The sequence below is a fragment of the Cnephaeus nilssonii genome (genome assembly GCF_951640355.1).
Source record: "Cnephaeus nilssonii genome assembly, chromosome: 7".
In the NCBI taxonomy this organism is placed as follows: domain Eukaryota; kingdom Metazoa; phylum Chordata; class Mammalia; order Chiroptera; family Vespertilionidae; genus Cnephaeus; species Cnephaeus nilssonii.
In genome coordinates this window covers 89,996,239-90,023,319 of record NC_137078.1, presented here as the reverse complement: position 1 = coordinate 90,023,319, position 27,081 = coordinate 89,996,239, and the positions used below count along the sequence as shown (strand labels likewise).

The 27,081-nt window shown below is 55.8% G+C and overlaps 1 protein-coding gene across 3 annotated transcripts in view; it reads left to right on the top strand.

The window, feature by feature from the left end:
- The first annotated feature begins 7,907 nt into the window (after positions 1 to 7,907).
- EPHB2 (EPH receptor B2) overlaps positions 7,908 to 27,081 on the top strand; it is a 181,032-nt gene continuing 161,858 nt past the window's right edge. For all 3 annotated transcript variants that reach the window (XM_079776714.1, XM_079776713.1, XM_079776712.1), the window contains exon 1: positions 7,908 to 8,076. In XM_079776714.1, the coding sequence (XP_079632840.1) occupies positions 8,016 to 8,076 (61 nt within the window). In that variant the 5' untranslated portion in view covers positions 7,908 to 8,015. The remainder of the gene's footprint in view (positions 8,077 to 27,081) is intronic.

Genomic DNA, 27,081 nt, shown 5'->3' with positions numbered 1-27,081 from the left:
CACAGACAACCTCTAGTGGCCTGCCAACCTCCCCTGATCCCTCCCCCATCCAGCAGGCCCCGGCCGGCAGCTGGAAGGCCCCAATTGGCCCTGATCACTGGCCAGACCTAGGGACCCCACCCATGCATGAATTTCGTGCACTGGGCCTCTAATAATAATAATAAAAAAGAATGCCCTACTCCTCAGTGGGTTTCCCCACCCCAGTGCCCACCCCAGTCTGGGTCTTTTCCAATTGTGCCTGGGCGGGGGGCGGGGGGGGGGGAACAGCTCTCCTGGCCTTCAGCACCTCCACACCCAGCTCCCCAGCCCAGCAACCCCACCCTGTACCTCTGTTACCAGGCACCCATCAAAACAGCTCTTTCAAACTCCAGAAAAGAGGCAAACTGGGAAACAGCCGGCCAGGTAAGGGGCCATAAAAACCCTGTGTGCTCCCCTGTGTCGCAAAGATCAAAGCATCCGTATCAGGCTCCGTGGCAGCAATAACAACCTTTTACCTGGATTGGGCACGCCACCCTTTACAGAGGCGTTCCCCACCTCCTGGCCCCTTTCACCTCCCAGCAGGCCCCCTGCCACAAGGAACCCGAGGCTCACCAAGCCATCCAGGCACCCACAGCCATACACAACGTAAATGGCGGCGTTGGGATTTGAACGCGGGCCTCCTAATATTTAACCCAGGGCCCTTTCAACCACATCACAGCTACCAGCTTCAAAAAGGCCCTAACCTGGGGGGCCCGGCGACCTGGCTCCCAGCCCAGCACTCAGGAGTCTGTTGAGTGACCTTAGCTAAGTCACTTCCTCTCCTGGCTGCTGTTTCCGCCGTTGAGTGGGGAGGGCTGCCAGGCTCATGAGATTGTTGTGAGGATCAAAGCAGTGGATGGGTGGGAACGGGCCGTGGAGACAGGCTGACCACTCCAAGCCAGACACCCACCCACCCCTCCCAGGACCCTCGGATTCAAGCTGCACAATCCAGGCCCTTCTCGCTCCCAGAAGGACGTGGTTCTTGGGCCCTAAGTGGTGAGTCCCATGGCTCGTGGACCCTGGGTAGCACTTTACTACCTGTTTTTACTGCCAAGAAGGTTCTTTGTGATGCCGGGAGACAAGTTTTGATTCCCTAGAGCAAGCAATTGCTCAGCACCCATGTGCCAGGCCTCTGGGTTTCCAAGGTGAGCAAGATGCAGCCTGCCCTGAGGGGCTGAGGGGACCATAAACTTGCCGGGAAAGCACATCACCTACTCGCGGCAGGTGTTCTGCACGTGTCCTCTCATTCTGTACTCATCGCAGGCCCATTTACAAATGAAGAAACTGAGGCACACGATCACACAGGACTTCCACACATCCCTCCCTTTGCTGCAAAGCCCAGACTCCTTCCACGCTGCCAGGCTGCTTTGCAAGAAGACAGGTGAAGGGAATTGAGGTGTGTGACATCAGCCAGCTGGGGAGTTCCGAGAGGGGCAGTTGGCCTACGGCAGGGTTCTGAGGGGAGGTCTGTGACGAGGATGAGTAATACTCTGGGAGAGAGGATAGGGAGGATGTGGTCCAGAGGGAGGCTGAGCACGAGAAGGGCTTGGAGGTGGGAATGGAGGATGCTGCTGGAGCTCTGAGGATGAGAGTTTGGCTGGAGCAGGGGAGACCTGGAGGTGAAGAGTGGGAGACAAGACTGGGGTGACGGGCTGGGTCCCGTTGCTGAGGGGCCTTAAATGCCAACCCAGGCAGTTTGTGTGTATTGCAGGGAGCAAGGAGGAGCCATTGAAGACTTTTGAGCAGGAAAGTGGCTCAATTGGAGACATAGAGTATCAGGAAAACCCTCCTGGGGCTGCAGAGTTAAGAGCAGAGAATTAGAGACAGAGGATGAGACTAAATAAGATCCATCCCCTATACTTTCCATTAGTATCCCTCCAACGTCAAATAATTAAGAACAGCGAGCAGGCTCAGTGCTAAGCATTCCGTGTGTTATCTTATTTCAGCCTCACAACTCTAGGAGACAGACACTATTATTAGCCCATGTTGCAGATGTGGAAACCGAGGCACAGAAATTTGGAGTGGCCACCCCAGCCACAGGGCTCACAGGAGGAGGAGGTGGATTTGAATGCAGGCATTCCCTCTCCCAAAGCTACAACCCTTCAAATGAGAGTAGGAAAGAAGTCCTTTTCCAGAATAAAAACTCAGAATGCTAGTCCTGCAATGGGGTGGGGACCAGGGGGCAAAAATGGAAACCCCGGACCCCAGCACCTCCTGCCTTGGGCAACCTCCACTCCGCGGGTGCTCTTGGAGGGTGCGTTCACTTGCAGGGCCGCCAGGTGGCAGTAGGGAGACTGGCTGCTCGGAGCTGCAGCCCAGCCCTGCCTCCTCCGGCTCCAAGTCACAAAGACCCAGGGCTGGCAGCGAGGACTGAGGCACAGGGTGGCTCTCAGGGAACCCTCCCCTCTTGGTTTCTCCTCTCCACAATCCCTGCATCCCTGCAGCCTCTGTGCTAAGAGGAGCATCCAGAGCAGAGCTGTGTTCCCAATTACCTTCAGGGGAAGCAGGAAGACACGGGGGAGCTGCCCATAACAATCCTGTTACCTGAGAGTTTTGAACAACCCAGGGAAATGCTCCCTCCACATTTCTAGGTGGGGGGGGGGGGGGGGCAGAAAGAGGACACAGCACTGTGCATACAGCAAGAGTATAGCTATGTGCAAAGCACGCGTGCCTAGAAAAATGCCTGGAAGGAAGTGGATCTCGGGATGGGGAAATTATGGGTGGTTTTAGTTTTCCTTCTTAACGGTTCCGTATCTTCTTTTTAACAATGAGTGTGTGCTACTTTTATCAAGAGGTAGAAAATGCTTTTCTTAAAAGAGGGAGGAAGGGTATTTGCTATTAAGATTTTTTTTTTCCCCCCAACTCCTCCAGGAAACCTCCCCTCCTTCTCCTTTGTGCCCCTGGAGGGTGTGGACAGCCTCTATTAAAGAGCAGTTTTTACTCCGTGGGGTAATTATTGCTGTCAGTGTCTAAATCTACGCTATTCAATATGGTAACCACTAGCTACTAGCCACACGTGGCTATTGAGCACTTGAAATGTGGCTAGTGGGAACTTAGGGATGCGGAAATATAAAATACACACCAGATTTCAAAGACTTGGTATGAAAAAAAAAAGACTGTAAAATAGTTTATTAATTATGTGTTGAAACGATAATATTTTGGCTATATCGAGTTAAGTAAATATATTAAAGTTAACTTTACCTGTTTCCTTTTACCTTTTTTTAGGTGGCATTGCATATGAGGCTTGTGTTATGAGAAAATAAGAAATTATACATGGGGCTTGTATTTGGTGCTGCTCCTTGAGTTTCCTGAGATCTGTGACTCTGCCAGCTCGGGCTCAGAGAGGGGAAGAGGCCTATGTGAGGACACACAGCAAACTGGTGGCAGAACTAGAACTTGAGCCAAGTGTCTGCTCCTCCCAGCCTGGCTCCAGGTGTGATCTGACCCCTAACTGGCCATGTGCCCCCATCAGTCCACATCTGGGCAGGGAAACAGCACTGGGATGGGAGTCGAGACCCAGGTACCCTGAGCGGTGACCTCCATGTTTTCTCCAGGCTCTGCCTGTCAGCATGACACCTTTCCCTTTCAGAAACCCTTCCACCTTCCCCTTCAGGAAGAAGGCCTCGAGGAAAGCAGAGGGATGGAGAGCTCATTAGCATCTCCTGGGATGGCGGAGGTGAGGACACAGGTCCTACCGTCCCCAGTGAATTCACAGCAATGTGAACGTCAGGGTGGAAAGTGGCCTCGGATAAACCATCGTGGCGAGTACGCTCATTTTGCATTTGTGGAAGTGGGGCCGGGAAAGGCTGAGTGTCCTGCCCAAGGCCCCACAGCCAGTTAGGGAGGGCTGGGACGTACCCCGGAACCTCAGTCTAGGGCTGTAGAAGCCAGGCCAGTCCCACGGTCAAGGAGGACAGTGGCATGGGTTGGTACCCAGGCCACGCCCAGGTCCTGCTAAACCGAGCTCACGCTGTTTCCCCGAGCTCAGCTCCGTCCTTCTCTACCTGTAATCCTCAGTGGCTTCCCACTGTGCTGGAAACACGACCCATGTTCTTCCTCCGTGACCTGATCTCCTCCACGCTCCCGCTGCTGGCCACACGTCAGCTGCTGGTCCTAGAAGGGCCCAGCATAGTCCCACCGCAGGGCCTTTGCATTTGCGGTTCTTTCCACCTGGAACGCTTTCCCCCCACTTTCCCATGGTGGACTCCTCATCTTCACGCTCCCTCTTCAAAGAAGCCCTCCCCCCCTCAGTCACCCGCTGGTGGTCCCATCATCCCATCACCCCGCTTTATGGTCTTGCTAGCACTTACCATTATCTTAATGATCTTAGACATATACAGGTCTTCCCGAAGCAGAAAGTAGGTTCCAGAAGGGCAGGGCCTTGTCAGGCACGTTCATGGCCGTGTCCCAGCATCCCCCAGTATCTGGCAACGGGCATGGAGGGAGTGCCCAATTCATGTTTCTTAAATTAAGCTTGGTTGAAAGAAACACGGACAAATCCGGTCACCGAAGCCTAATTCCACCTCCCACCTCCCATCCCCACCCCCACCAAAACCTGCTGTGTGTCCTTCGGCAAGTACCTTTTCCCCCTCTCTGGGCCCCAATTTCCCCTTCTGAGAAATGGAGCTCCCGCTCCTGCCAGGCGGGCTGGCAGGGTAGGCTGGCTGAATTAGCATCAGTGTGGTTGATGGGTGTGAACACCGCTTTGTAAACTGTTAAAGCGTGATTGCAAATGTGAGTAGCTGTTGTCATTAGACAAATGAAGCTTACGCCACCTCTTCCTCTGCAGAGGACAGCGTTGGGTCAGCGGCTCGCTGGGGGCCTCCCGCCCTGGCCGTGTACAGTTCTGAGTCGGGCACTGCCTTCAGGGAGCTCGCCGTCTGCGGGGGGGGGGGGGGGGGGGGGGGTGGTAGAGATAAGATGCAAATCGAAATAAGCTGTTCTTCAGGAAACAGATAATAAGTGCAAATAGTCGGAGAGGGGGGTGAGGCCCGTGTCAATTAAAGCTCCTGGTAGGGGGCAGGGTAGGGTCCAATCCAAGCCATTAGAGCAGAGAGGGCAGCCGGGAGGAGTGCACAGGCTGTGGCCACAGAGACCAGTGAGGAGGGGTCTGGCCAGACTGCAAAACCCAGCCACCCTATAGGGTCCCAAAGGGAATCCAATAACGTTTAGGGAGAAAAAGATGGGAGAGGGGAGGGCTTTATTTTACTGTTACCACCATTTTCCTTTTCAGTCCGTTAAAGGCCCTGGACAGATGTCTAATTATATAATGCTGCGTGAGTGACTTCTGTCTTCAGGCTTCAGTTTCCTTATCTGCGAAATGGGAACGTGGGAAGTGCATGAAATGATTCCCAGGGTTCTATTCGTTCATGGAAGGCACCAGGGCATCAGCATTGGGGGCGGACAGGCCTGGTGTCTGACTTATCTGGTCCTCAGTTTCATCATCTGAAAAGGTCAGCATTTATACCTCATAGAGTTGAAAGACTAAGGGGGGGATAATGTAAAAAAAAATACACAACTTCATTTATTTTGTAATATGTTTATTGATTTCAGAGAGGAAGGGAGAGGGAAAGAGAGAGATAGAAACATCACCGATGAGAGGGAATCATTGATCAGCTGCCTCCTGCACACTCCACAATGGGGATCGAGCCTGCAAACCGGGCATGTGCCCCGACTGGGAAATGAACCGTGACCTCCTGGTTCATAGGTCGACGCTCAACCACTGGGCATGCCAGCCGGGCAAAAAATACACAACTTTATGATGGAAAAAAAACTTTATAATAGAAAGGGGGGGCAATGTATAAACAAAGCTTAGCCAAGTGCCACGTATCAGATCCTTAATGAGGGCCACAGCTGTTTGTATTTTGAGTCAATGGAGGCTGGTTCCACTGTGGGTGGGTGGTAGCAAGGACCTGGGGGATAGAAACAGCGGAAGAGCTGAATCCACCGAGCACATAACAGGTGCTCACGAAACAGTTCTTGAATTGGGAAGAGGTTGGGCACTGGTGAGCGCAATAGCTTGGAGCCACTCTGCCCGGGAGAGTGAGTCTTGCCCCAGGACGGGTCAAGCTCAGGGTCTCAAACTTGGGTCCCCTGGAAAGTCTGAGAAGCCGGAACGGAAAATAAAGGCAGTCCACCGAAAATGATCTTTTTGTTGTTGTTGTTAATCCTCACTCAAGGGTATTTTCCCATTGATTTTTAGGGAGAGTGGAAGAGAGAGGGAAAGACAGAGAGAAACATCGATGTTTGATTGGTTGCCCCCGGCCTGCAACCAAGGTACGTGCCCTTGACCGAAATCGAACCCGGGACCCTTTGGCCCGCAGGCCGAGGCTCTAGCCACTAAAGGAAACCGGCTAGGGCCCTTGACACTGGTCAAGGAGGAATCTGTAGGCTTAAGGGGTGGGGGTGGGGGGAATCCCCCTCACACCCCCTTTCCCCTCTCTCTGTTCACTTCTGCTCAGCCTCCTTCCCAGACAGTCTGTCCCAGCTTTTGAGGTTCACTTCCTCCTCGTGGCCTTCGAGGAGGGCACCCATTTCAGTTGGATTCTTGGAGCCTCAAAAGGTGACCCAATTTTCCAAACCTTCGATGGAGTCTCAAAGTCCCACACCCCTTTCTTGGTGTGGACGGTAAGGTGGGCCCCGAAGGGCGGGATGGCAGAGCTATTTCCATAGTTTGTGGGACAAAGGGTGAGGCCCAGACGGAACTGAAACTGCCTGCACCTCCACTGGGCGCTTACACCCACTCCACAGAGTGGGAAGCTCCCGGTGAAGGCTTGTTTGTCGGGAGTGAGGCTCCCAAAGGCCAGGGGCCCTGCCTAGATGATTCCCAAAGGCCCTCGGCGGCCCGCCTACCATCCGGCCTCGGCAAAGCCTGTTAATGATGATGGTGATGAAGGCTGTCAGAGCAGGGCTGGGCCCACAGGGATGGAACGAGGGGCTGTGTCCCCCCTGAAGGGACAGACATGCACAAAACCATGGCTGCACAGACAGGTCCACTCCACATGAGGCGGGGAGGGGGCTCCCCCAGATGCCCCCAATCAGCCTCATTTACCCCCAAATTGCAACAGAAGGAGATGAACAGAGGAGAAATCCAATAGACACATAGAAGGGTCTGCAGGGAGGGGCTCCTGCGCTGGCTCCGACCAAGGCGGGAGGGTGGGTCTGGGGTGTGCCTGCCAGGGCCCGCCCCCCGCTGCAAGGGTGACCCCTCGGGCCCCCGCGGTAGCGCCAAGGCCGACTCTCCCAGGCGGAGGCCCCAGCCCAGTCCCAGCGCCTGGGAAAGCCGCCTGTTTTGTTCCCATCTCCACCGCCCCCCCCCCCCCTCTTTTTTTCTCATTCATTGCAGTTCTGTCCCTTTCTGAGCCGCAGGGACCTGGTGGCAGGGCGGAGGTGAGGGGCGGCACTCGCGGCCCTGACAGGTAGGGTCCGCGCCCGCCTTGGGCAGCCCCTTCTTCCGCTCTCCCCCCGGGTCCCCTCTCCCTGCCCCTGTCAGCCGCGCCAGACGCTCTTCGGTTTTGCAGCATTCAATAAAAATTCAGAAACATTTGGGCTGAAATCGCTGCTTTATCTGGAGGAGCCACAGCGTCGGGAGAGACCACTGCGGCGCGGGGGGAGCCCAGTGTCGCCGACGCCCGAGCGCCAAAGGCTTCCGCGCTCCAGAGCCCGCGCTGCCTGCGGGTGACCCGGCGGGCGCGGGGACCCGGGACCCGGGGGGCGCGCGCGGCCAGCTGGGGTGCAGGGCGCGCGCGGGGGGCGGCGGCCCGGCCGGGCTCCCCCCGCGCCCGCGGCCCAGGTGGGCGGTGCCCAGCGCTGGCGGAGCCCGGGTCCCCGTTCTGCCCGGGCTGGATGGCTCATTCTGCTGGCTGCGCGGTGGCGGCGGCTGTGTGTGCGCCGCGCCTCGCCGCTCCCCCCGGCCCCCCGAGCCCGGGGCGCGCGCTCTCGCCCGGGCCGCCCGGGCCCCCGCGGAGCCGCGGCCCGAGGCCCCGGGAAGCGCAGCCATGGCCCTGCGGAGGCTGGGGGCCGCGCTGCTGCTGCTGCCGCTGCTCGCCGCCGTGGAAGGTGAGCGGCCGGGCGGGCGGGCGGGCGGGCGATGGGGGTGGGGAGCGGCCGGGCACGGGCGGCCGCCGGCGCCCACCCTCGCCCCGCGGCCCGCAAAGTTTGCCCCGCGGCTGGCGCCGGGCGCAGGTGGCCGCGGGGAGGTGTGTCCGGCCGCGCGGGGAGGCGCGGGCCCCGGGCGCCCGGGGAGCGGCGGGCGCTGATTGACTGTGCCAGGAGGAGGCGAGGGACCATCTTGCCGAGGCTTTGTAGCCAGCCGGGCGAGCGCCGCCCAGGGCCGGGGGCTGCCCACGCGCGCCCGCCGCCCCGGCCCGGGCACCCCCTTCGCGCCGGCCTGGCCTTGCTCGGCACGGGGTGGAGGGGCGCCGGCCCGGGGGCCCGACGCCCAGCCGGGGCTGGAAAGTTTGGCAGGGAGCAGGAGGAGGGAGGCGCCGCGGCCGGCCGGGTGGGGGCTCCGGGCCCGCGCCCCGGGATGGGGTCGGCGCCCCGAAGAGCGGGGACTGGCGGAGTGGGAGTGAGCGCGCCGGCCCCTCGCGTCCGTGCCTTGCCCGTCGCCCGCGGCGTACAATGGGGTCCCCTCCCCGAGAGGACTACGGGGGGATGGGTCCGTGGGCATCGCTCCCTGCGCGGGGTCTCCGGGCACCCCTGCGGGCCACCGCCCCGCTGGCGGCCGGGCTCAGCGTGGCCACTGGAGCCCGGGAACTTTCCAGCTGCCGTCAGGGCCGGGCCAGATGCTCTTGCCATGTGTTGGCCTTGGCCAGGGTCGCGGGCCACCTCCCCACGGCACCGCGGACCCCCGGAGGGACAGGCGGGCTGCCAGGTCCCCTGAGCCAGCCTCCCCTGGAGGGAAAGTTAGTGGGGTCTGGGTGTGCCCACCAGGAATGGCCGAGCTTGTGGGGCAAGACGTGAAGATGAATAATGGTTCTCGTGTGCACAGCACTTTACAGTTCTCCCAGCGCCTCGCAGTTTATGGAGTACTTTTCACTCGATGCAGCTCTCGGTGGTTTGCAACGCGCTGCACAGTTGACAAGGCACTTTCGCTGGACAGAGTGCTTTCCCACCCACAGCTGTGTTACATTTTCCCCAAATCCGTTTCCCGGGAAGCCGGGGGAGGGTGATTCCTGCTCCCTTCGACGAGGTGGGCAAATCCAGGCTCAGAGTCAGTGGGTGACAAAAATGGAACCCAGGGCTGAGGTCTGCAGCCTGGGCTCCCTTCACGTGGCTGCATCTTCTTGTTGCTGAACCCTCTCCAGGATTCCGCCACCAAGGGCTGAGGGCTGGAGCGCATGCACACGTATGTATCTCCGTCCCCCGTGGGCCAGGGCGAAGCTCCCGTCCCCTCTTGGCAAAATCAAAAACAAACCAAAAATTCCAAACCAAAAAAAAAACCAAAACTCAAAACAGGTCAGATAGGCCTGGAGCAATGGCTCAAAGGGGGATCATGGTGTAACTTGAGTTTCTCTCTCAGCCGTGAGCGCTTTAGTGACCATAGTTCAAGGGGTGAAGGGGTGACCCTGGATGGAAGCCACCGTTTCTGGCAGCGAAGCCGCTGACCTCTGGCTCCTGGAGGTTCGGATGCTGCCTGCAGTTTTCCGGGGTTGGGCCCCCGGGGCTTCCAGGGGCCGGGGGGGGGGGGGGGGGGAGGCCTGGGTGTGGAGGGCAGCCCTGGTCCCGGCCGCTGGCGGGAGCTCCCTGGAACATGGCTGAGGTACCACTTATTAACGCTGGCTTTGGGGAAATGACTCATGCGTTGGCCCACTATACATTGGGATGTTTACAGTATTATGGGGAGCTTGGCATAAATATTGCTATGTAGGTTGCAGTCAGCGGTGCTGGAGGGGAAGAAAATTGGCCCCTCTTTCATTGGAAGAAGCCTGGGCGTGTTTTTAATTACCGTGGGGTAGATGGAAGGGCCACGTCTGTCCAGCCATGGTTTGGCGGGGAGCAGTGGGTATCTGGTAGGCTGCGGCCAGGCCGGGCCCTGGGCCCTGGACCCAGGGCTGGTGGGCTGCTGATGTACCAGGAGGGGGTGGCTGCTCAGGCTGCCACTTGGGGACAGGGTGGGAGGAGGACTGCAGGGGGACCCCACACCTCATTTCAGGCTCTTCCTTTGCCCCCTGGTCACTAAGGAGTCTGGTCCATTAGGGGTTAACAAGGAGCTGACCGAATGGATTCGGAGGTGGTATGAGGTGGAGGTCGGGGCCCTGCTTCTAATTTCCCATAGGATCCTGGGCCATCTCCCTTCCCTATAGAGACCTCCTGGCTGTAAGATGGTCTCCCTTAATCTCTTGGGATTCCATCATATGCACCCCACGTCCCCTCGCTGAGCCTCAGTGTCCTCATCTGTCAAACGAGGGTGATCATGATGCCCATCCTGCCTGTCTCGCGCGGGTGTTTGTGAGATTCACACCAGATACTGAGTGGGAAAAGTCCACCTCGAAGGCCTGTGTGAGGCCTGTGGGGGTGGAAGAGGCGGCGGGACAGCGCTGCTGGTGGCACATCCCCAAAGGCACCCGGGTCCTCCTGGGAGCAGCACAGACCGTGGAAACAGGATGAAGCTTGGGGTGGTGGGAGGGCAGCCCCTGGGCCTCCCAGTACCCAGCAACATGCGGCCACCACTTCCTTCCCTCCCCCTCCTGTGCCCTGCGGTGACAAGGCTGTCCTGAGCCTAAGGTCCTAGGCAATCCGCAGCCTTTGGAATGTGAGAGGAGGGACGGGGTATGTGTTGGGGCGGGGGACTCCTGGTTTAGGATGTCGAACTTAGTATCTCCCCCAAACCATGAGACCCTCCCATGGGAAACACAAGTCTAGAGCATCTAAAGTGGGGGCTCTGAGAGGGATGGGAGTGCCCAGGGGACACAGCCAGCAAGAGAAGAGGCCAGTGACAGACCAGCCACTAGATGGAATCCAGAGGTGGAAGTTCAGAGAAAACCGGGTCTCCTCTGTGCTTTTGATCTCCAAGTATTTCTGGAGCTTTCCTCTCTGGCTGGCCCGGTGCTGGGCCCTGGAGCAGGTAGGGAGCTGATAGGGAAGGCAGTTGGCAAGATCTAATGTGTAACTGGGCACCAGGGTGCTGCCAGGAGGAAGTTCTGAACCACCCGGGGCAGCAGAGGCGGTTTGGGATGCAAGAGGGTTGTTCCGCCTTTTATGGCTCTGTCGTTTGCCTCATTTTCTCACTGCCCATTCTCCCTGCACTGGAACTTTCTCAGCCACCTGTCACACTAACGAACTGTGTTTTCGAAGTTAAGGAGGTTGACTTTGGGACTTGGGGGAGGAGGAGAATTTTGCCTAGAAAAAGGAACTGTGTGTAAAGACGTGGAGGCATGGTGATGGGATCCTCACCTGAGAGTAGCTGAGGAAGTCCGTGTTGAGGGCAGCAGAGGGAGACAAGGTTGAGAGAGGAGGGCAGGACAGGTCCTGAAGGGCTAGGATGGAAGGAGAAGGAGTTTGGACTTGATGCTGAGGGTAGTGGGGAGCCATGGAAGGTTCTTGAGTCATTGAGGGACCTGGCCAGGTATGTGTTTGCAAAAAACCACTGACTTCCAGCGTGTGGGATGTTCGGATGAGCCGGACCCGCTCCTGCACTATCAGGAAAAGGCCGGCTTGTCTGCTCCCTGCTGGACTGTGAGCTCTCTGAGGAAGATCCTCTGCCTCATTTCTGTGTCCATAGTTGTGGTAAAAAGAGCTCAGCTCCAATGCCACCTCCCCAGAGGCCTTCCCTGATTACTTCCTGAAACAGACCCAGTTCTGCCGCTTTCTATCCTACCTACTTTGGTTTGCTTCATAACACCCATCACCACCTGAACCCTCAGAGACGTGTGAGTATCCTTGTTTTGTGTCTGCGTTGCCCACTAGACTGTACACGCCAGGAGGGAAGCGGTTCTTACCTGCCATGTTGGTTACGGCATTCCCAGTACCTAGAACTGTGCCCGGTCACGTGAGCACCCAGTAACTGAATGACTAGTGACCTGAGGCATGTTGAATGAATGAATGTTGAGTGAACGAATGAGTGAGTATATTATATTGTGTCCTGCAGTATCAGGAGAATGACCCACACACAGATGGAGGGTCCATCTGGCCCGGGAGATGAAGGAAATCTTCCTGGAGGGAGAAGCCGAGGGGATGGCTTGCAGGAAGGTGTTTGGGGATAATGGATAGACCAGCTCAGCCAGAGCTAAGGATTCGAGTGGGCCGGCAGCAGCTAGGGACTGGACCGAGTCCCTTGTGGAGGTTGAGGGAGACCGCCTGTCCTCCCCCCGACTCCTCCTACCCCCCATCCCAGCCCTCTGCCGGGCCCACCTCTATCTAAGGCCCAGCAACCTTCAGTGGGATTAATTTGGGAACTGGTTTTCCTTTAATGTTTGTTTCTTCTGCTTCTCATTTTTTAAAGGAGGCTGCTTTCATAGATTCCTCTTAACCAGGAAATCAGGGCTTAGATTTAAAACCCAAATGCTGTAGAATTTAAAGGCAAGTTGACGCATTCACTCATTCCTCCATCCAACCTTATATTCTAAAAGAGTCACTGGGTACCTGTTCCGTGTCAGGTGCTGGATGGGAGAAGGGATGTTGGCTTTGGTGGGGAACAGGCCCAGCTGACTTCCCGGACAGGGTGGGGTAGAAAGGACACAGCCTTCGGGAGCAATCAGACCTGGGTTCGAATCCCAGCACTGAGCGCTGTGTGCTCCAGACAAGGATCTCAGAGTCCCTGGACTTCCGTTTCCTCAGGGGCTCCTGTGGATACCACTTCAAGGGTCAGGCACATGAGGCTTGAACATTCCATGCTGTTCTCGGCCCCGTGGCGTCCCCTCCCTCGGAGCACCCGTGGATGTGGTTGGTGATGGCTGTGCCCTAATTTGGCCTCCTTTTTGGCACCTGGATTGTCCAGGCAACAGATCAGCCCTCCGTGTCTCCCCCAGCCTGTCCCGTCCTGTGAGGTTGTCCTTCTTGGCACATCTGGCCTCCTTCAGGGCTTTGCCTCAGCCTCAGAGCCAGGGTAGAAGCCGCTGTGCTGCACGCTTCCACCTGCCCAGAGCTCCCCTACTAGTTTGGACCACAAGTCAGGTCCATGCTCACAGAGAGGCCCCTACAGGAAGGGGTGGTCGGAGCTGGCTGGGGACAGGAGGCCTGGGCTGGGCCAGGCAGGGAGCTATGCTCCCTCGGAGAGTGGAGGGGTGAAATCAGGATGGCCTTCTGGCAGAGGAGGGCCTGGCCTGCACCTCTGACCAAGATCCTGTCCCATCTAGTGCCTGGCCTGCTAGCCTGACTTAGCTGGAGATTTGGTAGATCAGTAATGAGGCCAAGGTTGGGGGTCTGTATTTTTAACACACTCCCCAGGTTTTTCCATTGGGCAGGCAAATTTGCCCCCCTGGTGGCCTAAGATAAAATACTGGACTCCTGGGAAAGAGAAAGAGAAACCTCAGCAGGAAGCTGGAAAAGACTGAAATGAAGTGAACTCAATCCGTTAGCGCCCACTGGCCCGGGCTGCCTGCCGGCTGGTGTGCTCGGAAAGGCTTGGCTGGGGGAAGGCCGGGCGGGAAGCATGTTTGCACAGGGGTGGGGCGGCCGTTGATGGTGACAGCACCTGGAAGCTTCCTGATTGGGATCGGCTCAGGCTGATAAGGCTCCTTGAAAACGTTTTAGGGCCTTTTCCAGCAGCTGCCTTCTGAAGGGTGGAAAAGGGGGCACCTGTCTTCCTGGCGCCCCGTGTCACCTGAGGGGCTTGCCTCGCTCACCTTACCCTCGGCCTGGCTCGGTGGGCTTCCCGGAGCCATCTGTTGCCCTGCTGCAGCCCCTTAAGGGTGGAGGTGTCCTCGGGAGGAGACCTTGCCTGCTCTGTGGCCTTGGACAAAGTCATGTGCTCTCTGAGCCCCAGTTTCCTCATCTGTAAACTGGAGATACTGCCTGTCAGAGGATTAAAGGAGATGCTGGATACAGTGACCAGCAGAGCAGCCTGGCCATGGCTGTGCCCAGTAGGCATTCGTTGTCATTACTCTGAAATGTCAGCACTCGCGCTCCTTGTCTCTGTCTCTGAAATCCCACAGTGCTGACCGCCTTCACTTTTTCAATAGGCAGAATAGCCGGGGGCGGGGGGGGGGGGGGGGGGAGGGCGGGTATAAAAAAGGGTGTTTGGAGTCATCCTGTCTTTACTGTGTGTCCTCTGGCCAGTTTCTTAACCTCTCTGACCTTGGTTCATAAGGCTCAGTCGCCGTTCCTTGCTCTTGAGGTGGTAGTGAGGAATGAATGTGTTAATCCACTAAAGACTGAGCTGAGTGCGTGTCTCCAGTGTGATGAGCACGCGGTAAATATCAACTGTTGCTGCTTCTACTGCTGGGTACCAACAGGAAGCTGGATTCAGAGTAGGGGGACGCGGGTGCCTTGTCACTAGGGGGATTCTGTCTCCAGCCTCTCCCCACCTCCTCTTCACTCAGCTGCAGGAAAACCGAAGATGCAGTGACGTTCTGAGTCTGTCTGACTTGGGGGTGGTTGAGAGGCCCCTCTAGCCTCCCTCTGGGTTTCATCCGGGATTTCCTCAAAGGCCCCATCCTCACCCCAATCCACCCTCTCTAATCCTAGGATCCTCTATGGCTGTGCCTTCCTTCTTGGCCAAGTACCTGCCAGTGCCATGATAGTGATAACAGCCATCAATTCTTGCGCCAGACACTCTACTAAGGGCATTGTGGACGTCGTCTCGTGCAGTTAATTACTCCACCGTCCCCACCAGGGGGCTTTATTATGTCCATTTTACAGATTCGGAAACCGAAGCTCGGGGCGTGCGCAGTCCAGGGACCCATAACCAGGGAGGGGGAGGCAGGGATTTGAACCCAGGCTTGAGGGACTCTTTATTGCCATTTAAGCGGCTTCTGGAATGTGCTTCCCGGCTCAGAGGAAGAGCTTGGCTCTGGCGAGGGTCTCCAAGGCAGCCGTCCAGCCTCTGACTCCATCGACATCCTGAGATAATGCAAGCGGGAGGGTTCTGGAACTCACAAACCTGCCATAAAAATGCAATCTCTGTCATAATGGTCAGAATAATGTTGTTCTAACTTAGACAAATCGGGTGTTAACTCATTTCGTTGTAAGGGGCGCCTCCACAGAGAACCGAGGAGCAGTCACCGGGCCATTCGCAGCCTGCACTTCCAAGTCCATTAGCTCATTGGGTTTTCACGGCGACTCCGTAAGTGGGCAGGAGCCAGGAGGCCCATTTTAGAGATGAGGAAACTGAGGCCTGAGGGATACCATGATTTTCCCAGAGTCCGTGGCCAGACCCGGCTTGAAGGCAAGCCAGTCTCAGCGGCCCAGAGATCATCAATCCAATTTGAATTCTTAGCCAACATTTAAAAACCAAGAGCTTTTTACAGAGGAATTCTGTTTCTGGCTTCTCTGAAAAGTCAGACAATCTGGCTTCCCTGGGCCCGCATTCCCACATGGCCACCGTTGGCTGGAGCTGAATAGTGGCTGGCTCTTCAGACAGAACGTGTGAGCGCTGGGGGTAATTCACCCCCAACTTGAGCCGCACGTTTGTGTTCCTTGTCTGGCCCCTGCAGGGTTGCCTTCTAGAGCCATCCCTGTCTCTCTGTGGGATCTGGAGTAAATTGCTTCTCCTCCCTGGACCTCAGCTGCCTCTGCTCTGAAATGAGGGGGTGGGACTTCGTGGTTTTGGACGCCTCTCCCAGCTCCAGGAGTCAGAGCCCAGCAGGGAGGGGAGAGCTATAAAAAGTACAGGGTTCTGTCCCTGGAAAGTGTATCAGTTATCCGTTGCTGCGTAACAAGCCAACCCAAACAGTATTGGCTTAAAGCAGCAATGATTCCGTGGATTGGCTGGCTTCGTTATGCTGCTGCTCCAAGGTGTCCGCTGGGGCCACTCATGAGACTGCCCTCAGCGAGGTGGTGCTGGCAGGTCCAGCATGGCCTCACATACAACTTGGAGGCCCTGGTAGGGACGGCTGAGAGCCCTCTCTCTCTCCTCCAGAGCCTTTCCTGTCGGTAGCCTAGACCAGTGGTCAGCAAACTGTGGCTCGCGAGCCACATGCGTCTCTTTGGCCCCTTGTGTGTGGCTCTTCCACAAAACACCACGTGCGGGCGCACACGTACAGTGCGATTGAAACTTCGTGGCCCATGCGCAGAAGTCGGTTTTCGGCTCTCCAAAGAAATTTCCATCGTTGTTGCTGTTGATATTTGGCTCTGTTTGACTAATGAGTTTGCCGACCACTGGTCTAGACTCAGCTGTCTCCCATGGCGGCTGGCTCCTAAGAGGGTAAAGCAGAAACGGCAGGACTTCTGAGGCCTAGGCTGTCTTTAAAAGCATCCCCCCCTGCCCCCGGAGCCTGTCACAAAGCCATCTCCGATTCAGCCCAGGCGTCCTCCTCAGGTGCAGGCAGAGGGAAATGTCCTGGGCTTGACTTTCGCTTCAGTCATTAGAGAAAGTCTCATTTCGTGCTCAGCGGATTAACACATAAAATTTGACTGTATATTGCCCAGAGTCTCAGGCTGACGCCTAGAGCTCATCACCCCGACTCACCCCCTTCGCCGTTTGCACACATCTCCATGTGCTCTGGGCCAGCCTGTGGTCCAGACTCAGATTTAGACCCCGCCCACCTACGTGGGAGGAGTGGCTTTGTGCTCAGTGATGGGAGGCGTTGTTGGTGGCCATTATTTGGAGACATTCTCATGGTGGAGGGAGGGTAACAGGAAGCCAGAAACCTCATTCCCTACCTTCTCTTCCCTCCCACCCTACACCGGCGTCGGCTCCCAGTGCTATCTGCCTCCTCCCGGAGAGCAGGTGCCCTCCGTTTCACCTTATCCTATGCCTGGCACAAGGCCTGGTTCATGATAGGCACTAACTAGATGTTGGTGCAATAAAGGAACCTACACATTAATTAAAAACGGCAGCCCAGACTATAGATATTCAAGACCTGGCGTGGGGCTTGAGGCCAGAGGAGGAGGCTCTGAACTGATAGGATTGAATTTGGAGGAGGGAGCAGGTCACATCACCCCTCTGGACCTCAGTTTTCTCATCAGTACATTGGGGGGGAGCGGGGGGCGGAGGGCGGGGTGTCATGATGTCATGATTTTAGCCACCCCAGAAGGAGCAGCTGTGTTCTTCACTCAACTATAAAAGAGCCTGTGATGGCCCCAGCCGGTTTGGCTCAGTGGATAGAGCGTCGGCCTGCGGACTGAAGGGTCCCAGGTTAGATTCCGGTCAAGGGCACATGCCCGGGTTGTGGGCCCGATCCCCAGTAGGGGGCATGCAGGAGGCAGCTGATCAATGATGCTCTCATCATTGATGCTTCTCTCTCTCTCCCCCTCTCCCTTCCTCTCTGAAATCAATAAAAATATATATATTTTTAAAAAGAGCCTGTAATGATGTGACGGGGGTTTGTCACGCCCACCTTGGCCAGGAGCCACTATAGGAGCAGGAAAACATTGGAGGAAATTTAAAAAGTCTAATGGCATTGGCCAATTGCTATCATATCCAACTTCAGACCACAGGCTGGTTCAGAGCACATGGAAATGTGTGCAAATGGTGAAGGGGGCGGGCGGAGGACACTGAACTCTGAGCATCACCTTCCAAGACATGGTGAAGACTAGGGGCGATGCAGAGTCAGACTGGATGTGTTAAACCACTGAGCCAGAAGTGGGGCTCCTCTTTGCCAGCCCCAATACAGATAAGAGAGTCACAAGAGTCCTGCCTGGAGCTCCCAGACTCCCAAGCTGGCCTGGACTGTGAGCTGGGTGTTGGGACAGCAGTGCCCCTGGGGGTGGTGGGGGGGACACACACATGTCCTGCCTGAAGAGGCAGGCGCCACCCACTCCTGACCATGTGACCAGGCGGGGATCTGGGCTCAGTCTTGCCGGTTCTTCTGATCTGCAAAGTTCTGCTATTTATGGAAAAACGAGTTTTTACATTTTTATTCAACTTACTCTAAAATACAGTCTGGCCACACCAAACCGTGTCTGCCAGCTGGATCGGGCTCACTGGCTGGCAGCTCACAAGCTCGAGTGCAGGTGTTTGCGGGGGAGAGGGAGCAAAGGTGTTGTTGTCTTCATTTCACCGATGGAGAAGTTGCTGCTCAGAGAGCTGAAGCGACTCACCCAAGGTCACACAGCTGGGAGGCGGTGAAGGTGTCAGAAACGCCTCCTCGCCTTCAACTGGAGAGTCTCTTTTTCTGTGACTTCCCTCCATGGGTTCTGTGTCTCACCTTCCAGAACAGTCCAGGAACACGAGCTCCTTCTCGCGGGCATCTGCCACGTTTGCAGGCAGAGATCCTGTCTTCCTTCCGTTCCTCCTTCGAGGGCAGAGTTGGAAGAATGGAAAGCCCGGGGCCCTAGAGTAGAACCATGCCAGGTTGGCCCTCTGGCCCTGATGCTTCCACACAGCCTGACCTTGGCCCTTTTACCTTACCTCTGTGAGCCTCAGTTTCTTCCCCTGTAAAATGGGGTTCGGACAGGCTTCCCGGAAAAGGCGCCCTCTAAGATTAACGTTAAGGAACAGCGAGGCGAAGAAGCCGCGAGGCCGGCATTCCAGGCAACGGGACAGCATCTGCAGAGACCCCAGATAGGAGGCCTGTGAGTGTGCCGTGTATTCGGGGAGCTGCAAAGAGCCCTGTGTGGCTGAGAACAGGGCATGCCAAGCCCTGGGGCGGGGTGCAAGCTGCCTGGCCCCAGCAGGGAGAGAGTGTGGGGTCAACATTCCCATTATGGCGACGACATATGTCCACAGCACCAACTTGTCACTTGGCCTGAGTCCATGGGAAGCCGGAAGGACAAAAAGCATCTGAAACGTGTAAGTGGGGAGAAAGCGGCTTAGCGCACAGTGGGATGCGTCCCGCCTGAATGGGGCTCCTCCGCCTCTCACGGGGAGGCAGAGCCTGGGAACAGCCTCGGCCAGAGCCGTGGGGCCTTTCTGGAACCCACGAAAGGCTGTAGCCCAGGGAGTCTGCTGGCGAGGCGGGGCCCCGGCCCGTGCGTCCTCTTGCCTGTCCCCGTCAGTGTCAGCTGTCACTCCCCACGGCCTCAGATGGCAGCTCCTGCGGCTCGGCTCTCGGGAGAACAGTTGAAAGGGCTCCTGAGCTGCCAAGGAGGCCCCAGCGCTGGGTGTCCCGACCCGGCCCGGAAGCCCAGCCTTGCCAGCGAAGCTCAGGGCTCCCTTCTGACCGGCCCCTTCTGGGGTGGAGAGGTTCCGATGTCCCCTTGGCCTGGGTCCAGGGATAGAGCAAAGGCAGGAGACACGGGGGGAAGGTCCTGGACCTTGGAGATAGGCAGACTTCAGATCGGGCCTCTCCGTTGGCCCGCTCCGTCACCGTGGGTAAGTCACTTCGTCCTCCTCAGCCTTGGTTTCTCGTCTGGAAAAGGGGGATAATGCCACCGAAGTTGTTGTTTGGGGAATGAAGAGAGATAATGCGTGAAAAGCGGGTGTTCACCGAACCTCTCCCACCCTATTTCTCAGCTTTGCCATGAGAACCTAATAGTAGTAATAACCGTAGCAGCCACTAGCGTTTACTGTGGGCTTGCTGGAGACCAGGCACAGCGTCTGGGGGTGATTATTACTTGCTTTCTTTAGATTAAAAAATTAAGGCTTGGAGAAGTGAAATAATGTGCCCACCGTCACTCGGCCAATAATGGTGGAGCCGGAACCCATACTCAGGCAGCCTGACTTCAAAATAGATCCACAAAGAGCTGGCTGGTGTCCCTTCTTTTCATTCTTTAAAAAAAAACACAACACATTTTGAACATACACAAAGTTGCAAGTATAGTAAGATAAACACTCGTATATCTTTCACCTACATGCAACATTGTTGCCACATTTGTTCTCTCTTTGTATGGTGTGTGTGTGTGTGTGTGTGTGTGTGTGTGTGTGTGTGTGTGTACATGCATTCATTTTTTTGGAACCATTTGCACGTAAGTTATGGACATGGACAAAGAATTGTTTACTGAAAATCATGTATGTCTGAGGTCCACTTTAAGCACTATTTTACATCACTCTGCCTGGCACACAGTAGGACTTGAATATTGGCAGCAATGAGGAAACATAACAGGTATTGGCAGCAATTAGGAAGAATACCCCGCCAAGCACTTCCCCTCCCCCTCCCATTACCTCATTCAATCCTCCCTGTGAGTGGCGTCTTCATTTTCAGAAAAGGGAAGAACGACTCAGAGGTGAAGTCACTTGCAGCAAAATGTGAGCTTGGGGTGAACCCCTGTGTCTGCTTGACAGCAAAGCTGTCCTACGAAACATTGGGGACCCATGTCTGTCCACTCCAGGTTTGCCCCTATTGTAGCCACCAGAGCACAACCCAGCACAGCAGATGGCATGTAGCCCTTTCCCTCTGAAAATCGAGGGGGAATCATCGAGGCTGGTGGACTTGGGAAAACGGGGGACTGGCCCCGGGTCCTCCGTTAACCAAGTGGTGGTGAGGACTCGGGCCTTTGGACTCCTGGAATCCACCATGCTACTTCCTGCTGCCCTGGCCTGGGTCCCCTCCTCCCTTTCTCTCTGTGGCTGGTTCTTGCTGCTGCTTATTAAGACCAGGCTTGAGCATCTCCGCCTGTTTGAGACCTGCCCTGACCTCTCGCTCAGGTCCTACTCCTCAGGTTGCGCCTTCTGTCCTTGGCGGCCTCAGTGCTCTTGGTGGCACCTTGCGTTCATTCCTTTTCTATCGCCCAGGTTAGGCCACGCTGTGCCCTGTGTCAACATGTCTGATTCCCTCCAACCACACTGAGGGGTCCTCGGCCACACCGGTTGGAGAGTGACGGTTGCATAGATGGTTAGCAGCTGGTTACCTGGATGATTTGAGTGATTGATAGTTGGAGTGATGAGTGGATAGGTAGGTAGATATATACATACATACATACATACATACATGCATGCATACGTAGGTAGAATGGTTTCATGGAGGTTGCATGGGTTGGATGGCTGGGTGGATGAATAATGGCAGGATGGCTGCATGCGTTAGATACTTGGGTGGATAAATGGGTGGAAGAATGGACAGACAACCAACATCAGAATGCATTTCTCTCCCTCCGATTCCTTTTGCCATCTGGACTGTGGCTATCTCCTTATCCTCTGGACTTAGAAAGACTTAGCGAACAGCATACTCCCTAGGTTGGGAGGACCTTTCTGAGCCCCTGACTGTGGCTTTGCCAGAGTTTCTGCACCGGGGAGTTCTGGAGAAGCTGGCCCGCAGAGTGAATTTCTGTAAAGTAAATCCTATTTTCCATCGACTTGGCTCACACTTTCGGAGATATGTTCCTGCTGTCAGGGGCTGGTGCTCTTGGAGGCTGGCGACAGGTGGGGGAAGAGCTGAAACTCCCCTGGGCACCCGCTGCCCTGAGCTCCCACTCACTCAGCCTTGAGAGCAGGCTGACGCTGGCCAAACGTGGGAGCTTGGAGCCAAGGGGAACAGATTTGGCATCTGGTCCCAGAAGTCGCAGCTGCCAGTGGGATGCTCTGCTCCTAAGCTGCTGGGACAGCACACTCAGCCTCGTCCAGACGTACCTGTTTCCATTCACTTGTCCATACACCCTTCCTTCCTTCCCATGATCCCACGCTCCTCCTTCCATCCATCCATCCACCCGTCCATCCATCACCTGTCCATCTATTCAGTAATAATTTATGGAAGCCTCCAGGATGCTGGGGACGTAGAGCAGAATTAAACAGGATAGACATTCTGCTGTGAAAATGTTATATACCAGTAGAGGGATAGACAAGTTCCCTTTCCTCTTCTTCCTTTTCCATCTGTTCTTCCCCTTCTCCTTTTCTCTTTCTTGTCTTCCTCTCCTGTCATCAGCATCACCGTAGCAGCCTCCCACCACTGAGTTCCTATTAAGTGCGAGGCACCATGCTAGCTGCTTTTCTAGCATGTTCTCATTTATTCCCCTCAACAGTCCTGCATGATAGTTATTAACACTTGTTTTGCAGATTTTAAAAAAGCAGGTTCGGAGATGTGTGGTGATGTGATGACTACATACTTGTGTGTAAGGTGGAATCTGTTGAGTGCAAAGGGCTGGTGTGGAAGGCATACTGGCCAGGTAGGACACATAGTGGATGGAATGAAGAGCATTCTTAGCAGAGGGAACAGCTGGAGCCAAGACCTGGAGGCTGGAAAGGGGTTTTGGGGGATGGATCAAAAACAGGGGGACGCAGGCTAGAGGTTGAGAGAGGCTCTACGGGTTTGGCCTTGATTAAGCCAGCTGGTTCTGCCCAGCTGGTTACTTTGGTCATGGGCGGGTGGGTCAGAGTGGTGGGGACCATGTCAGTGAGCATGTCAGGGGAGGACAGCTGTCTGGACCCCCTTCTACCCTGGCTGAAGCCCTCCAGCTCCCAGAAAGCTCCTCAGTATCCTGTCTCGCCCCGCCCACTTCATCCCTTGGTGTCAGGGAAAGGTTATGGGGTTGTGAACCTTTGCTGGGGTTCAGCGCCTCCAAAGAGCCTGAACAGCCCAAGCAGTGCCCCGGGAGTCATCCCTGAGTAGAAAATACGGGCGCTGGACATGTAGAGAAACAGAGGCCCAGAAAGGGACAGAGGCCCAGCTGCAGGCCTGAAACCTGGGGCTGGGTGCATAACCACTAAAACTCTTCCCAGCTCTTCCCAAGGGCCAGTGTGGCTCAATGGTTGAGCACCGATCCATGAACCAGGAGGTCAGGGTTCAATTCCGGGTCAGGGCACATGCCCAGGTTTCGAATTCAACCACCAGTAGGTGGTGTGCAGGAGGCAGCTGATCAATGAGTTTAATCATTGATGTTTCTCTCCCTCTCCCTTCCTCTCTCTGAAGTCAGTAAAAATATATTTTAAAAAATAAAGTCAATGGCTCTCTTTTCAAGCTGTAGAGACTTGGATGAAGTATTTAACATCTGCCTCTAGCCCTTTTGAGAATGAGGTGGGGTAAAAATAAATAATGGGCTTTGTTTTTTAATTTATTTTTTGTTAATCCTCCCTGGAGGATATTTTTTCCATTGATTTTTTTTTCTTTCTTTCTTTCTTTTTTTTTAGAGGAAGTGGAAGGGAAGGGGTGGGGAGAGAAATATCTGTGTGAAAGAGAGACATCGATTGGTTGCCTTCTGAATGCGCCCCTACCAGGGCGGGAACAAACCTGCATCAAGGACTTGCCCTGGACTGGGAATCGAACCTGTGATCCTTTGGTGCACAGGCTGACGCGCTATCACTAAGCTACACTGGCCCAGGGCTAAATACTGGGCATTTTAAAAATGACTTAACCATTCCTAACTTCTGTTCACGCTTCTATAAAATGGGAATAATAATGATAAAAACAAAACATCTAGTCACAGTTTTCCTCACTGTAAGGATGTATGCTTCATAAAGACAGGGGTTTGTCGGTTGTGTACAAGTGTCCAGCATGGTGCCCGGGATATCGTAGGTGCTCAATAGCCAGTCAATGAATGAATGAAGAGTAGCCATCACTTAAGGGCTTCTTACAAGGTGCCAGACACTGCACAGAGCCCTTCACATCCTGCTTAATCCTCAAAACTGCCCTGTGGAATAGATATATTGTCCCCACTTTCCAGATGAGGAAACCGAGGCTTAGAAAGGTTACCTATGACTTGCCCATGGTTATAGGGCTCCTGGGCAATGGAGTTGGGCTTAGACCCTGCTCTGGGGCTGCTGGTTGCCGTATTCTCTTCATTCCCCTCCCCTGGACCCTCGTTTTCCCATCTGGAAAGCTCCAGAGCTGGCCTCTGACCTTCCCAGGGTCCTTGCACATGGACTTCCCACAGTGCTAGGTTGTCCTGCCGACGATGACCAACCCCATTCCGAAGGGAAAAGACCTGGAGGTTTCTCGACGCTCGCGTCCCCTCCTGGGATTGTAACACCTGCCCCTCTGTGGCCTCCAGACAGCCCTGCCTGGGTCCAGTGCCCTGTGCCTGATGGGAGGAGCTCTCCCAGGGCCCTGATGGCGTCCGTGCCAAGGTGCGAGGCTCCAGCTGCACGCGGCGGCCGGGCCGCCGCTCTGTCTGGAGCACTGTGCGGAGAAACAAACACAGCTGTGTTTATTCCAGAAATTACACATCCTGATAATCTGCTCACTAGGGGTAATGCCTCCCAGTTAGGATCACAGGGGGAGCCACACTGAGTTCCCTGAATTTTGGGTGGATTTTAATTCTCGGTGACAACTGTGCTGTTGAGCAGACCTTGGCCAGCGAGTAGACCTCAGCCAGCGGGCAGCTAGAGGCCTTGGGAGATGCCGAATTCTCAGAGTGGTGGGCGATCTCACCTGGGCATGAGATGCTGGGAGGAGAGGACCTTTTGCCTTGAAACCTCCAAATTGGGGGATTTGAGCCTGACACTCCCCACCTGGCCACACTTGGGACACAGAGACAGGCACACTTGTATTAGCAGAGCTTGGCCTGGGGTTGGATTTTTAGTCCAGTTGTGTTTTTCTAAAACATTTCCGTGATTTCCTATTGCTTCTGGGATAAAGGCCCACCCTCCCCCTGGCCCAAAGGCCCTGCTTGGTCTGGCTGCAGCCCATTCTGTGGCTTGTCTCCGTCACACACTTGGTCCATCACACACTTGGTCCATCACACACTTGGTCCACCACACACTTGGTCCATCACACACTTGGTCCGTCACACACTTGGTCCATCACACACTTGGTCCACCACACACTTGGTCCACCACACACTTGGTCCATCACACACTTGGTCCATCACACACTTGGTCCGTCACACACTTGGTCCGTCACACACTTGGTCCACCACACACTTGGTCCATCACACACTTGGTCCACCACACACTTGGTCCACCACACACTTGGTCCATCACACACTTGGTCCATCACACACTTGGTCCGTCACACACTTGGTCCATCACACACTTGGTCCACCACACACTTGGTCCATCACACACTTGGTCCATCACACACTTGGTCCATCACACACTTGGTCCATCACACACTTGGTCCACCACACACTTGGTCCATCACACACTTGGTCCATCACACACTTGGTCCATCACACACTTGGTCCATCACACACTTGGTCCATCACACACTTGGTCTAGCAGCTCCAGCCACTCTGGCCTTTCAGTCCCTCTTACTTCCTGGGCTCCCTCCCACCACAGGGACTTTGCACTGGCTGGTCCCTCCTCCCTCACCACCCAGTGAACTCTCACCCACTCTCCACGTTTTCCAGGGACGCTTTCCCTGAGCTCCTCAGAGCTCCGCAGGCCAATCTTTTGCAGCACTTGTCGAAGTCATAATTGGAAAATAATTAGTGTTTCCTTGATTGTCTCTCTATCTCTCCTCCCAAACTATCAACTCCACAAGAGCAGGGACCGTGATTGAATTGCTCCATCGCTGGATTCCCTGGGCCTAGCATGGTGTCTGGCCCATCGGAGGTGTTGGGTGACTATGTACGGGTTGGAAGAATAAATGACTGAATGACTAAACGGTTCTTGGGATGAGCAAAAGGGAGATGCGCTTCTGTTTGTTCTTTTGGGTGACAGTTGGCAGAGTGCTGTGACACCCGTCATCGCTCTCTAATTGAGCAGACTGGTATGGAAGTCTGCAGGGGCTTGGCACGGGGCCAGGCCCCCGGGTGGGGGCGGGGGATCTGAAGTGAGTCAGGCATCATGGACCTTGCCTTCGGGAGCTCACACGCTAGCCCCCTGGGATTGCCCTTCCCCTCGATGGACGGGTGAGGATTCGGACACGTAGGCAGGGGACGTAGCCTGGTGGGGCCACGTCGTGGCTACGTGTGGATGGATGTACCCGGAGATCCGGTGGACATCAAGCCGCTCACCCTTCCACTTTTCTCCGGCACTCAGACGGGCGGTGCGGGGGGAGGAAGGGTCCCTGGCCTTTGGGGGTCTGGCAGCCCTGGTGCCTTGATAGCCGAGCCTCTTCCCCATGTGACTGTGGACAAGGTACAGCGGGCAGCGTGGACTGTCCTGCCCTATGGAGCTTTCCTTCTAGTGGGCAAGACTGAAAATACCATGCAGTGAGCTGCTTAGGGGGTGATGGTGCCAAGAAGCAAGCTCGAGCAGAGAAAGGAGGACGAGGGGCCCGCTGGAGGGGAGCGCCCAGGACCGGCATCTGAGCAGAGGTCTGAATGAAGCGAGGGAGAGCGCGCTGGGGGGGGTGGGGGGGGGGGCGGGGGAAGGGCGATGTCCCAAACAGTCAGGCCAAGGCCCTGGGGCAGGAATGTGAAAGGAGGCCAGTGGGCTGGAGCAGGAGGTCGAGGAGGGGGTGGGGCAGGACCTCAAGGGGAGGGGACCATGGCCAGGACTTAGCGTCTGCCTTGAGTGCGATGGAGTGGTGGAGGGTTTTGAGGAGGCTGCAGGATCTGACCTGTGTTTAGAAAGCGCCACTCTGACTGCTGTGGGGACTCGGACGGACGAAGCAGGGGACAGGAAGGAGCCTTTTCAGAGTCCAGGTGAGAGATGCTGGTGGTGGGACTAGAGTGGTAGCAGGGGGTAGGGGTGGGGAGGGGAGGGATGGTGGGGGGACAGACCTGTGGATAGACGGCCCTGATTTTGCTCCCCGATGTCCTTCTTCATTCGGTTGGAGGGGGAGGGAGGGGAGCGCTGTGTGTTTCTGATCACCCTGACCCTTCACCCCTCCACTCGCCCAGGAGGCTCTGCTGGGGTTTGTGATGTAGGAGCATTTATCTTTTTATTTCTAACATAAATCGATAATTTACTAACAACCCGATCTCCTGGCAGCTGCATTGGTGACGCCAGCATGTGCTAGACCATTCTGGGGGCTGGAGGGCAGAGGCGCAGGGAAGAGTCCGGTCCGGTCCAGGTCCAGCTTGGTCAGGACTTGCCGGGTGACTGAATACGTTTCCTTCCCTCGGGGGGCCCTGGTCCATCTATCTGTAGAACGAGAGGATGAGACTTGGCACCTTCTGGCCTGGCCTGCATAACCTCATGGCCAGCATCCTTGGACCTGCACACATTAAGCGCCTGCTGTGTGCTGGGACACAGCAGGCGCTTAATGTGTGATACGGAGAGGACTAAGCCTTTTTGTAAGAAAACCGGGTTAAACAAAAGGT